This window comes from Cryptomeria japonica, chromosome 9, assembly GCF_030272615.1.
Source record: "Cryptomeria japonica chromosome 9, Sugi_1.0, whole genome shotgun sequence".
Taxonomy (NCBI): domain Eukaryota; kingdom Viridiplantae; phylum Streptophyta; class Pinopsida; order Cupressales; family Cupressaceae; genus Cryptomeria; species Cryptomeria japonica.
Window position 1 is genome coordinate 189,337,227 of NC_081413.1, and position 14,077 is coordinate 189,351,303.

General features: G+C 33.8%; 1 protein-coding gene and 1 non-coding gene across 2 annotated transcripts in view; one reads left to right on the plus strand and one right to left on the minus strand.

Annotated features, from left to right (window-relative positions):
* Positions 1 to 12,767, minus strand: part of LOC131038822 (L-type lectin-domain containing receptor kinase IV.2-like) — a 48,602-nt gene extending 35,835 nt beyond the window's left edge. The window contains exons 1-2 of the mRNA XM_059211533.1: positions 12,728 to 12,767; positions 12,321 to 12,397 (exon numbers count right to left, since the gene is read on the minus strand). Coding sequence (XP_059067516.1) covers positions 12,321 to 12,397; positions 12,728 to 12,767 — 117 coding nt within the window. The remainder of the gene's footprint in view (positions 1 to 12,320; positions 12,398 to 12,727) is intronic.
* LOC131858651 (small nucleolar RNA SNORA5) lies at positions 1,769 to 1,890 on the plus strand. The gene has a single exon (XR_009359013.1). It is a non-coding gene; the product is annotated as a small nucleolar RNA SNORA5 (small nucleolar RNA).
* Positions 12,768 to 14,077: the final 1,310 nt, after the last annotated feature.

Consider the following 14,077-nt stretch of genomic DNA (forward strand, 5'->3'; position numbering starts at 1 on the left):
GGGTCATATGGTGTCCTCAGGGGTCATCTGGTGTCCTGTGACCCCTTAGGACACCATATGGTGTTGTTATGGGTCGTATGGTGTCCTAAGGGGTCATGTGGTGTCCTATGACACCTTAGGACACCATATGGTATCCTTATGGGTTTGTATGGTGTCTTAAGAGGTCATATGGTATCCTATGACCCCTTATGGAAACCATATGACCCCTTAGATGTCGTTAAGGGTCATATTATGTCCTAAGGAGTCATATGGTGTCATATGACCCCTTAGGACACCATATGACCCCTTAGGTGTCATTAGGGGTCATATTGTATCCTAAGGGGTCATATGGTGTCCTATGACCATTTAGGACATCATATGACCCCTGAGGACATCATATGGTGTCGTTATGGGTTGTATTGTGTCCTAAGGTGTCATATGGTGTGCCCTTAGGGCACCATATGACTCCTTAGGTGTTGTCAGGGGTCATATTATGTGCTAAGGGGTCATATGGTGTCTTGTGACCCCTTAGGGCACCACTTGGTGTTGTTGTGGGTCGTATGTTAAGGAGGAGGGGGAGAGAGATAGAGAGGGAGAGAGAGAACTATAGAGGGGATATATAGATAAGCAAGATATATATATTTTGAGAGAGGAGTGAGATAGATAGAGGGGGATAAAGAGAGGTGGGTAATGCGACCTATATGCAAAGGTAGATAGGTGGAGAGGAAGGGAGGGAGAAACCTAGAGAGGGGAGAGAGGGTGGGTTGGAGAGTTAATGAACTAGACAATGAAGAGAGAGAATAAGAGAGGAAGAGAGATAATGAGAGAGTGGGGGAAGGATATATAAATGGAGAGGGGAAGAAAGGAAGGGAGAGATCTAGAGAGGGAAGGGAGAGAGAAGAGAAGAGATAGAAGAACAAAGAGATGAGTAAGAGGGGATGGATGGAGAGGTAGAAATGGAGGGAGCGAGAGACCTAGAGAATGAGGAGATGGATCTAGGTTTGGAGAGAGAGAAGAGAGGGAGAGTGTTCATAAATAGATAGGGGCAAGGGAAAGGGAGAGAAAGGTGGAGAGGGAGGGAGACAACTAGAGGGTGGACAATTAGATAAGTGAGAAACCTAGAGGGGGAGAGAGAGGTGGGTAATAATATAGGGAGGGAGAGGTAGTGAGGTGAATAGGGAGGAAAGGAGAGCCCTAGATATGGGGAGAGAAAGGATAGAAGGGATTGGTAGTGAACAAGAGAAATGAATGGGAGGGGAGAGAAATAATAAGAGAGTGAGAGAGAAGAGAGAGGATGGGAGTCAAGGATATAAATTAGGGTACAAGGAAGGGATGAAAGGTAGAGAGGGTGGGATATACCTAGAGAGGGGAGAGAGAAGTTTGAGAGACAAGAGAGGGAGAGAGATAGGTGTAGAGTTTAGGGAAGATAAAGATAGTGAGATATGGATCTAAAGAATGCTAATAGGAGAATGTTGATTATTGAAATTTGACTAAGTATGAAAGTCAATATGATCCTCTACAAACAAGCATCTACATTATAACTCCTATAGAGTTGAAACCACTCTCAAACATCCTACCAATATATACATGAAATATAACTTAAAGTGACATACTTAAATATTATATTTCATGTATATATTCTCCTCTCATGATGGGTATAACTTGTGCCCAAGTTGAAGAATTTGCATCACATAACCCTGAAATTGGACAATGTAGCACATTTGGCGCGCGCCAAATGAAAAAAGTTGACTTTTCTCATTTGGCGCACGCCAAATTTGGCACGTGCCAAATGGGAAAAGTCAAATTTGGCGAGCGCCATATTTGGCGCTCGCCAAATGGTCTACATTGGAAACTACCAACCCTTTGGGTTGGATTGTACTTGGGCATCCAACCCAAAGGGTTGGACGACCATTTCAGGCCTAAGACATGTTTTTAACAGAGGATTAGAAAATTTTCACATATTTTTGGTCGTGCTCTCCATCAGGTTTGCACGTGTTTCAATAAAACTAAAAAAAATACCATAGAGGCCTCGATCTCTCTCTTAGCCATCCAAGCATGTAATTATTTTCACATTTTGATTTCGTTAAGGCTTTCATCTATAATTTCTTTTGATAGTGTGTTCGATTTTGGTCAAAAACCAACATGCACTATTTTGGGTATAGTTTTTTACACGTTCATAGGATTTTGAAGAAACTTACATTTTTAGAAACTAGACTCCATTCTACACAATTTAAAAAAAAAAGTTTTGATTTTTGATTAGTTATCAATGATTTTAGGGGGGAGCACGCTCAAATTTCTGTTTTTCAGGATGTGTCCACTTCAAAAATTAGTAAAAAATCATATACTCATTAAAAAATTAGCTGAAAAATATAGCATAAACTACAAGGTGTTAGCCAATTTCTCACCGAAGCGATTTTAAAAATTCAAAAAAAAAGTTAACATTTTAGGGGGCCACAACAGACGCTATGTTATGTTTTTTGCATAAAAATAGGACCACTTTTTGTGGCCCCCCTTTTTGAAGCCCTTAATCTCCACCATTTTAAAAAAAATTAGTAGTTTAGAAAGTAGACTTGAAGCACTCTGACTCTTGTTCTTGTTGCATCTTCAAATTTGGAGTCTAACTATCTTCAATTTGTCGTTGAAGTTCAAACTTTGTTGATTTCAGAAAAAAGTGGCATCTTAAGACCCCCTTTTGGTACCACAACTTGGTGCACATACCCTTATTTGTTATTTTTCTATTGAATTTGTAATTAGAAACATATTTTTAGAGCGTGCATCCCTTCAGATTAATGACATTAGAGTGTTGGATGTCAACCACCACCGAACCCTAAAATGTAAAAGCACTGCCAACCTGGAAATTTTAATGAGGGACATTAACGTATATGGCCGGCACGAGTCCTGAACTGTTTGTTGTCCTGGTCCTGGTAATGTGTTAGCAAAGTGCAACATAGTCCACCGTGCTTGTATTTGATTTTTCCTGAAATGTATAGTAAATGTATAATTTGTTAAATGAAATTCATTAGTATACTTTTCTTCTCTTCTTGTTTCAGTTCTTATTTTCACCTGAATTCTTTATATTGTGGGAGTTTTCGATTTTTAATGTTTTCAGTTAACGTTTTTCATAACCAGTCAATAATTTATTTATTTTTGAATTTTCCAAAAATGTTTTAAATTTCTTTCACATTGGCTATGTTTTTCTCTTGTATTCACTTTTTAAATGATCTATTTTGATTTGTTGCTTCCAACAGAAAAGAGCAACATTAACACAATCAATTTTCTAAAATGCATAGAGAAATCAAAGAAACAAAGGATATTAACAGTGTCATTGCGAAGCTGTTTCAAGAGAGCAACAAGATAAAGGACAACATGAGAAAGCCAATTCATCAGTATGAATGTAAAATGGCCAAGCAATCAACAAACTCCCCTTCTATTTCTTCCACTGTTGTTACTTCCATACATAATATGGTATTATACCCTCTTGCAATACCAACTGCTGAACAGTAAATGGATCCACTGGCCATTTTCATGCTAGGAGACAAGATCCTTAAGTGGAATGGTAACCAACTTGGATGGGTTGCATGGGTAGATTCTATCTATGTTTAATTACTGAGAGTTTGATTAGTTGAACTCATCTTTTGATTATATTTTGAGATTAAAAGTAAACTTTTTCATCCTTGTACTTGATTGTTAAATGTCTGAATTGTAAACTGCAACTTTGTATTTTGGTACTCGTATACCTATTACAAGTAACCTAATAGAATCATCCATGCACCAAAAGTGTTGATACAATTTTACTTTTATTTATGTTAGTTTTCCAGTTTCTTTTATTGATCCAACCTGATGGATTCTTAAATACCTACAAATGTGAATACCTAAAAGACGTTTTAAAATTAGATTGAGATAATAAAACCACAAAAAAAAAAAAACTACAAATTATGATTTCTTTTTGTCTACAGCTTTCGTATTTACTAGGATTTAGTTAGGTACTTATCGTCGGCAGTGAATTACTCAATCCATTATGCTGTTCAATCTCTTCTAACAGAATAGTTGAAACGTCATAATAGGATCACAATCAACTTTATTCTGCAAGGCAATATACTATTCTAGACGACATGACTTCTTTCGTCAGACTGAATCTGAAACCATTTCTACTATAACAAACAGGTAAATTAACCTTCTCTTGAAAAGTACATCTTTGTTCGCTGCAAATTTGATTCCCTCATTTTCTATGATTTTTCCCAAATATGAAAAATACTTTCAACTCATTAAGATTTTCATTTATGAACATATCTTTACGTGTCGATAGCTTTATTTGACGATAATCTGTATAATATTGCATTCTTCCAATAAATTTTACTTATACGTACAAAATAAAATAATTACTTGTTAATAACCTGTACTGGCATGCACGTTTAGCCTTGATATTCCTCTCAAATTTAAAGCTCTCTATCCAAAATGTCATCTGCACCAACCACCTCTGAATTTGTAAAACAATCAACAATGGATACTTTGGTAAGCTAATACATCATACCTTTTCAAAAAAATACTTTGTTGTCATTACTTTCATAATATATATTTCTTTTTTATTTCATCCCTTCCATTTTGACATGTACCCTTTATTCTAACATACACAAATATAGTTGAGGATTCTATAATTTACATAGCTGAATTACATACACTCCAAAATAACAAACTATACATTAAGGAATAACCACATATATGTCTTCGTAGCCCTTGACATTAAGTCCTCAATATTGATATTATCTTTTTGTAGGAAAATACCCAAGAGTATGCCCCTACCCCATTTGCAATTCAATCTATCAATGTTGGGGATAAGCTTCCTTCAGCATTGCTCCAAGTATTATCATTCAAGAAAATGCAGGGTAACAAAGATGATACAAATAGATATAAACTAGTGTTGTCTGATGGGACATACATGCAGTTAGCAATTTTGCCTTATAAGTATGCCACTCTGATAGATTCAGACGCTCTAAAAATAGGCTTGATAGTCCTGTTGTCCACTTATACTTGCAGATATGTATGGAACACAAGGTAGGAAACATATTATATTTATTAAATACAATATCATTCTTTGCTATTTAATTGTTTCCAGCTACAATTCAAAGAAACTTAAAATAAGTATTTTCATTCTACATGACTATTATAATACTTAGTTTACAAGTCAAACAAAGCGATTGTCAATTATTTGGCAAACCAGTATACCGGTTCAAAGAACAACAACAAAAAATGATGAGTGAGGATACACCATCATCGTCTAAACGTTCTCTTCAATTTTCTGCTGAATTACCAACCGCACAAAGTGCAACCTCTGAAAATATAAGCCCAATCAAAAGTTTAAATCCATACCAAAATAAATGTACAATAAAAAGTAGAGTTACTCATAAACAGGCTATAAAGTCATACAATACAACTACTAAGAATGGCCATGTCTTTAGTTTTGACATTGTCGACACTGAGGGCTATGAAGTTAGAGTTACATGTTTTGATGAAATAGCTCAACTACATTCTGATCGTGTGGAGGTGGGTTCACATTATGTCATTTCTAAGGGGTCCATTAAGGAGGCAAATACAAGGTACAACAAATTGAACAACCATTTAGAGATCATCCTGTCTGATGCCTCCATATTTAAACACTGTAGCCATGACGAAGTACCAAATCAAGAGCACTCCCCTTTCATTCATATTAGTGAAGTGTTTCAGCTAACTAATAATACATTAGTTGACATCATTGGTGTTGTTGTACATGTTGGAGATATCGTTCCAATCCATAGGAAATATGGCACTCAAACACAAAAACGAGTTGTTAGAATTAATGATCTCTCAGGCTCAACAATTGATATCAACCTATGGGGCCAAACATCAGAACAAAGAGGACTAGATTTAAAAAACATGTTAACCAATGATAGTGTTCTTATACTTGTTGTACGTAATGCTCGTGTCAGTTATTTTAATGGTAAGGTTGTTAACATAGCAACTGCAACAACATAACATATTAATCCTCCATTCCCAGAGGTAGAACCCCTAATATTAAGAGGATATATTCCCTTGCTTACTCTAGAATTTTTTGCAGCAATTGCCCACATTGATGGCAAATACACTAGAATGAATATTTCATCAATCCGTGAACATATGAGTGCGAAACCATAAACTATTCAAATGACTTTACTGGTTGTTCAAAGATTTTTAAACGTAACAGATAAAACTTTCTGTTACGCAACTTGTCCACTATAAGTAAATGGAAAGCCTTGTAAAAAAAAATGCACTCAACGGGTTGATGATTCATGGTTTTGTCATAGATGTGAAATGACCATGGCAGAATGCAATTACAATTACCTTTTACCAACGAAGCTACAAGATGCAACAGGTACTGTTTGGGCTACTGCTTTTGATGAGGTTGGAACTCAATTGATAAAAAAAACTGCAAAAGCGCTTTGTGCGCTACAAAATGATGCCACAAAAACACAAACACCCTGCTCTATGATTAATAAACTTATCTCGCATCGCTACTCACTCACACTATTGGTTTCTACTGATACGTACAACTCTGAATCAAAGATGAAAGTTACAATCAACAAAATCTGCTCTGTTGATTGTAATTCTAAGTGTGATGGATTACTTGTAGAGATTGCTCGCCTCTCTACACAAGCTTAGCTATATTAGGCATTTTGCCTAATTACAAAGTTTTATGTTCATGAACAGTTATTACATTCCAAATTTTACATATTTTATTTTACTACAATCCTACACATAACTTTACATATGGAGGTCTTGATAACCTTATTGCTTTTCCTTTAAATACTACATTATGTACAACTTTTTTTGTATATTGAGACATTCTACTTAGAAATACAAACGATTGTTTTCTATGAATACATGACTATATATATATATATATATATATATATATATATATATATATATATATATATATATATATATATATATATATATATATATATATATATATATATATATATATATATATATATATATATATAACAGATTGCATTAAAATTTCTCTGTTATCTCTTTGCAATTCTTTCCTTTCCACATAAACTTTCCTACTGTCATTCTTATTACTTTTGCATGTCCTATTATAATTAAAATTAGTCCATTTATGTATGCAGAAATATTATAACAGAGAATTCCTATCTCAATAACTATCTATATTTAGTTTAAAAATTCATACACACATGTCAACAATCACATATACAATTGCATATTGAACAGTAAGAATTTGCATCTCTACATACAGATATATTTATATGTTTATGGACAACTAACTATACAAGGTTTCAAAGTCTTCTGGAAGTACTCACCGCTGCATTGCACAATATGTTTAACTGCATACTCATCTATGTTGGTTAATTGCCTTGCAGAATAAATTTGCTTTCCTTGAGATTCCTCTTGTATACAAGTACTTACTATTCATGTTTTGTTGTACAATTAGATATTTACATTTATCTAAAAATTCCAATTATTTCTTTCTTTCATACATTAATGATTTTCAATTAATTAATTTCTTCAACTGTGATCTTTTTACAAAGTCAACACACTATTTGATATCTTTTTTCCCTTGCATTCTTACTTTAATTGCTCTCTTCACCTATGATGTAAAAATACTTATTCATATTCCTATATAGAGACTGCATCCTCATGTATGCTGGTTACTTATCTTCCAGAATACAAAATGGTTTCCTTCAAATTGCTTTCATATAAAAGTATTTACAGTTCAATACACTTTCCTATTCATTTCATTACTTGCATTTTTATCTTTGTTTGCACTCTTTCTGTATCATATGAACATACTTATCTATATTTCTATATACAAAATACAGTCTAAAGATATGTACACATATATAAGTATCTGTAAATAAATAAATATTTATAGAAAAATTATACATATATACACATATATATGTATTTTTATTTCTGCATATCTATTTCTACATATCTATTTCTACAGATATACACATACTTATATATATATATATATATATATATATATATATATATATATATATATATATATATATATATATATATATATATATATATATATATATATATATATATATATATATATATATATATATATATATATATTTTATAGATATATATTTGCACATGCACATATTTGTATATATATCTATATATATGTATAAATATATACATATGGAGAAATATATATCCATAATCATAGTCTCGACATGTTATCGTACCCAAAATTATTAAAAAATACCAAATATACAAAAAAATATTTATACACATTTATAGAATTATATATATATATACACATGTATTTATATATGTGCATATCTATGTATACAGATATACACATATTTCATTGATATGTATATATACATACATTTGTATGTAAATAGAATTTTATATAACTGTGCATATGTATATTTCAATAATGCCTTTGGGAAGGGAAGTCATAGGTAAACAATACAGTCAACAAAATACACATTAGTAAATTGAATACTTGCACAACAAATACATCTCGCAACAAAATGACCACCACAAAACTAAACAAAAAAATAGTATAGATTAGATTGACCAGTTTCCAATACCCATACATTTCTAAATACTACTCAACACAAATCAAATTCTATACAAAAATATATTTATACACAATTTTATATATATATATATATATATATATATATATATATATATATATATATATATATATATATATATATATATATGTGCATATCTATGTATACAAATATACTCATATTTCATTGATATGTATATATACATGTATATATATATATATATACATACATCTGTATGTATGTATAATTACGCCGAAGGTGTCTCCTACTATGAAATGCATCGAGCTAAATTCGGGCATCAACGATCCAAACTGTTTGAGAGAAGGTGCAAGACGATGCAAGCCATCTTGACCGTCAATACATCCAAATAGTCGTTGCTTGCAACTTGCCTACCGATTCTCTGACAGTACTAGTATCAGCGTCAGATTAAAAGGTTTTCTCATCATCATTTATTTCAATCAACAACTTGTCATGTACGGTTTGTAGAAGGCCTATGCTTCCCTACGGATTTGATTATTCCTTCCTATTGACGAGTGTTTTGACACACTCACCAATAGTCAGGTAGTTTATGCAAACACTCACCACCTCTCCTGAAAAGTAACGAGTTTGGAAGAACTCACTACTCCAAGGTCTCTATAGTCGGGTCTCGATGGTGATGGGCAGTTCAATGGTTGATGTGGTTATACCTGTAAAGGGGCCTGCTGGTTAGAACTAAATCTCGTTGTTTACAGATAACTGCACTTCCTCTCTATTTGTATTTTTATGGTTTAAGATTCTCTGGGAAATAAAATGCGAAGCGTAAAGGGAAACAAGAAAATAACAATAGAGACCAATATAATGACAACTTAATGAACTACTCAATTAGTTCCCTGCAATCCAAGCAATTATCAAATATTATCCAAGTTAGCATTCAACAACGGACCTCCAACAAACCTACAAAATCATCAATTTCACAAGTCTATGAAATGTAAGAAAGAAGGGTCAATCATGTAATTAATTTTATTCTTTTGCACTATTAGTGATGAATGTTTGTTAATAAATAAATTTATATGATTATTTTTATTTAATTTATTATATCTAAGGTTTTAGAATCTATAATTGATAGACATTTCTAATCATACAAGAATCTTGAAGATATCTTAATCATCTATGGCTACAAAGTGCATTTAGTTGTCATTGGTCAATGCATAGTGTGATTGTAATATTCATGTTCCATGAGACATTCTCACCAACCAAGATTAAACCACAATTGCACCTTACTATTAAAAACAATTTGATGCAAACTATAGTCACCTAAATACATTTCTCCTCCATCATAAATATATATTCATCTATATCTTTTCCCATATCCTTTTCTACTCTCTTTATTGATCTCTTCTTCTCCCTCACTGCCTCTCTCCCCCTCTACCTCTCCCTCTCCCTTTCCATCTATATCTCTATCTTAATATATTCCTCTCTCTATCTCTCCCCTATCTTTATCTCGTTACCTCTCCATATCATTCCATCTTTCTATATCTCTTGAATTATCCTTTATCATCTCTCTACTTTTGTCCTTCTCTCTCACTCTATATATTGACCCTTTCAATCTTTATCTATCCCCTCCCCTCTCTCTCTCTCTCTCTCTCTCTCTCTCTCTCTCTCTCTCTCTCTCTCTCTCTCTCTCTTTCATCTACTTCTCCATCTCCATCTCTATCCCCTATCTCTCTTGCTTGTCCCCTCTCTATATCTATCCCATTATTTCCCCCTTTGTCTGTCCCTTTTTATACATCTATCTCTCCTATTCCCTCTCTCTTTATTACAAACATTACAGGATCTTGTTACTAATGGAGCTTGATTATCATCCTAATTCAAAGGTTTTATCTCGGTTATGTTTGGATCCTATTTCCAAACCTTTGTTGCATAGACAATATCATTTGCTAAATTATGTACCATCTGCCCTCATGTACACCACATAATTATATGCAAAAATAGACCATTTTTTTTCTTTCTAAAATTAATCTCCCAAGCCTTTTCGACATACCCATTGCACACTAAGGTGCAATTGCTAGTTTTATATATCTATGCATATGTATATTTCAATAATTGCTTTGGCAGGAAAACTCATAGGTAAGCACTACATTCAATAAACTATACATTAGTAAATTGAACACTTGCACAACAAATACATCTCACAACAAAATGACCACCACAAAACTAAATAAAAGAACATAACATATTAGATTAAGCAGTTTTCAATTCCCATACGCTTCTGAATACATACTTCAATGCTTTCTCTCTTCAATTGTTAGAATTCTAACATACCTCTATTCTCTTCCAACTATTAGATATCTATTAAACCTTCCACTCAAGAAGGCGATGTCATCAAATGGAGGAGGAAGCAAACAAATAGAAGTTACTATGCAAAGAATAGAGGCAATATCTCCAACAAACGCCAAATGAAGTGTCATGCACAACAAACATCTGATAGTAACTCAGAAATTCTATTACAAACAGAAAGCAATGACCTTGAGAAAAGTAATGTGCCTCAAACACATTCTACTGCTCCTGAACTCACCCTGCAGACTCCTTCATTCCTACATGCTTTATCCAACTTCCGAAAAAGAATTAATATGTTGGAGCTCACAGAGGCATGTTCTGTTTGTAAAGAAAACTATGTGGGCATGACTATTAAAAATATCAACCATGCAGTTATATGGATGAGATGTTATGCTGAAATAGGGATCCACCGTTTCTCAATATCAAACAATATAGACCCAGGTGAGCAACCTTCTATTTTAAAGTGTCTTTCTCAAGTAGAAGAAATGCTCATAGCAAGAATTGCACTTGTTTTGCAAGTTAGTCATGCAAGGGGAGGACAATATAAGTATTCTGGTCACACAATTAACTTCCCACAAGATATTTCAGAAATTGCATTATCCTTTCCCCACAAAATTCAACATTTAAAAAATCCTTATTTTCCGCAGAACTAATCTACAAGGTTTAACTTATGACTGTTACGTGAATAGGTTTCACATCATGAATGCATTGACTTACAAAATAAATCATGACCAATACTATAAAGATGTTGTCATTGATTTAGATGTGGTACATCTATTACCTGAGCACAACATTGACATTTCAGACCTTTTGCATTCAGTACCTTTACCTCAAGAAGAACCTATATGAGAAATTCCTGATGTGGCCAACATCAACAATGAAGAAAAAGTAATAGAAAACTCTTCTTTATTCATTCCATGACTTCCATCCTCAATACCTGAACTTGATGCAATCAAGACAATCCTACATCTAGATAATACCGACAATAATGTTGTCCCTTGGCCACAAATCAGTAGATCACCTATAAATGAGTACAATACGAAAGGCCTACTTTCAATGGAATTCCCCACATTGTTCCCTAATGGATTGGATTTACCACTTCAAGACAAAACAAGGCATGCACATTTACATGACTATGCTTTGCACTTGATAAAATATTTCGAGAAAAGATTTGGCTAGCATGTCCGTTTTAGATATTATATCTATAACCTTATGATGAGGCATCGATCTCAACAATCAGCTGTTGTTTTCATAAAGAAAAATTTAGAAGCTTCTCTTCTACTAAATCTTCATGGACTAAGAGAGTACTTACAGAACACACCATCAAATTAATTGCCAAATCATATCATGCGATATGTTTCCTCCTTGCGCGGAATGCGCATTTTGGAGCAAATCCCGTAGAGACCTTACGACAATGATAGAATAGTTAGGTCCACCTACGCTTTTCTTTACTCTAAGATCGACAGATACAAACTGGCCTGACCTGCATAAGATGTTCCCAAAAACCCATTCAAATACTGCACACCACAACAGAAGGCAGTTTATTGAGAATTTGGTCAATAACCCACATATAACAACTTTATACTTGCACTTAAGATTTCAGATCTTTCGTGATGAAGTCATTGTCAAATAGTTGCGTGCCACTGACCACTGGTACAGATATGAATGGCAGCATCGAGGCTCTGCCCATATTCATGGCTTTCTTTGTTTGCCACAAGCACCTAATATTGACAACCTTGATTGGTCGGACCATGAAAGCATTCAATCAGTTAAAAAAATATTTGACCAGTACATCACAACATGGAATCCACGCATTGAAGTGGATCGCTTAAACAAGCAGTATATACCTGCAATTTCAGATCCATGTCTTTCAAATACAAATGTCATTTTCAGATCTAATACTTGCACTAATTACACTGAATTAGTGAATGTTGTTCAACACCATACAAAGTGTTTAGAGTTTACCTGCTTGGAAAAAAAAAAAAAACTCAACACTTGAATGTCGATACAAAGCACCTTGGCCTGAACAACATGACTCGTCATTGACTTTAGACCATAATAATAGCCCATCATACAAGCCAGCAAGGAATGATAGTCGCCTCAATGTTCACAACAACGATGCTCGCCATATGGAGGGCTAATGTTGATTGTTAGGCAGTATGCTCCAAAAAGGCAGTTCTCCAATATATCTCAAAATACACATTGAAAACTGAACGTAAATCAGAAAGCTATACTAACATGTTAAAAAAAATTGTTGGATCAACAAATTCAGAAGATACAATTCTCTTAGCATATCAGAGATTTGTGATGGTAATTGTTGCCGATAGGGACATTAGCACTCAAGAAACTTGCCTCACATTGCTTAAAATCCCCTTGATCTCTTGCACACATCAGTTTGTGACCCTCAATGTTGGGAAAAAATTATTTAAATGTATAATAAACTTTGATGAAGGTTCACATACATCCATTTCTTTCATTTCTAATTACATGAAAAGACCATCAGAGTTAGCAAACCTAGCACTACTCCATTTAGCTCAACAATATACTTATTGTGGATAATGCAAATCATGTAAATGGATAAAAAGAAAGCTATCGACAATTGTAAATGTCTACCCCCAGTATAAATCCTCACCTTCAGAAGATGACACTACTTTTGAAACTTTCTGTTGGAGTGAATTACTTTTGTACAAACCATTCAACAACATCCCTCTACATATAGGTATCTCAACTGATGAAATTATAGTCAATTAGAAACAACTTCAAAGTACTCATTACATCTGCTGGCATGTAAATGGTATTGGAGAACACTGACTACAAAAAATAGTGAAGACCTGTAGTCACAAGATATTCCACAATCTACTGATCAGGACCTCTACGAATGGGAGTTCTTGTCATAAATGGGAGCCTCAAACAACTTTGATGTTGCTACTCTTCAAATGCTTGGCAAACGTGATTTTGATCTTCAATTTAATTGGGATGCTTCCATACCTAATGAAATGTTGCATACAAAAGCATCTCAATTCATTTAACGGAGAAAAGTCAATCAACTCACACCCTTGGCAACATACATTCAAATGCACCTAATACCTTTGAGCTTGCAGCAAACCAAAATACTGTGCTTGATATTATAAATTTGCACACTGCACAATATTTGAATTCCTCACCATTACGGTTAATTATTCAAGGCACAACAGGTA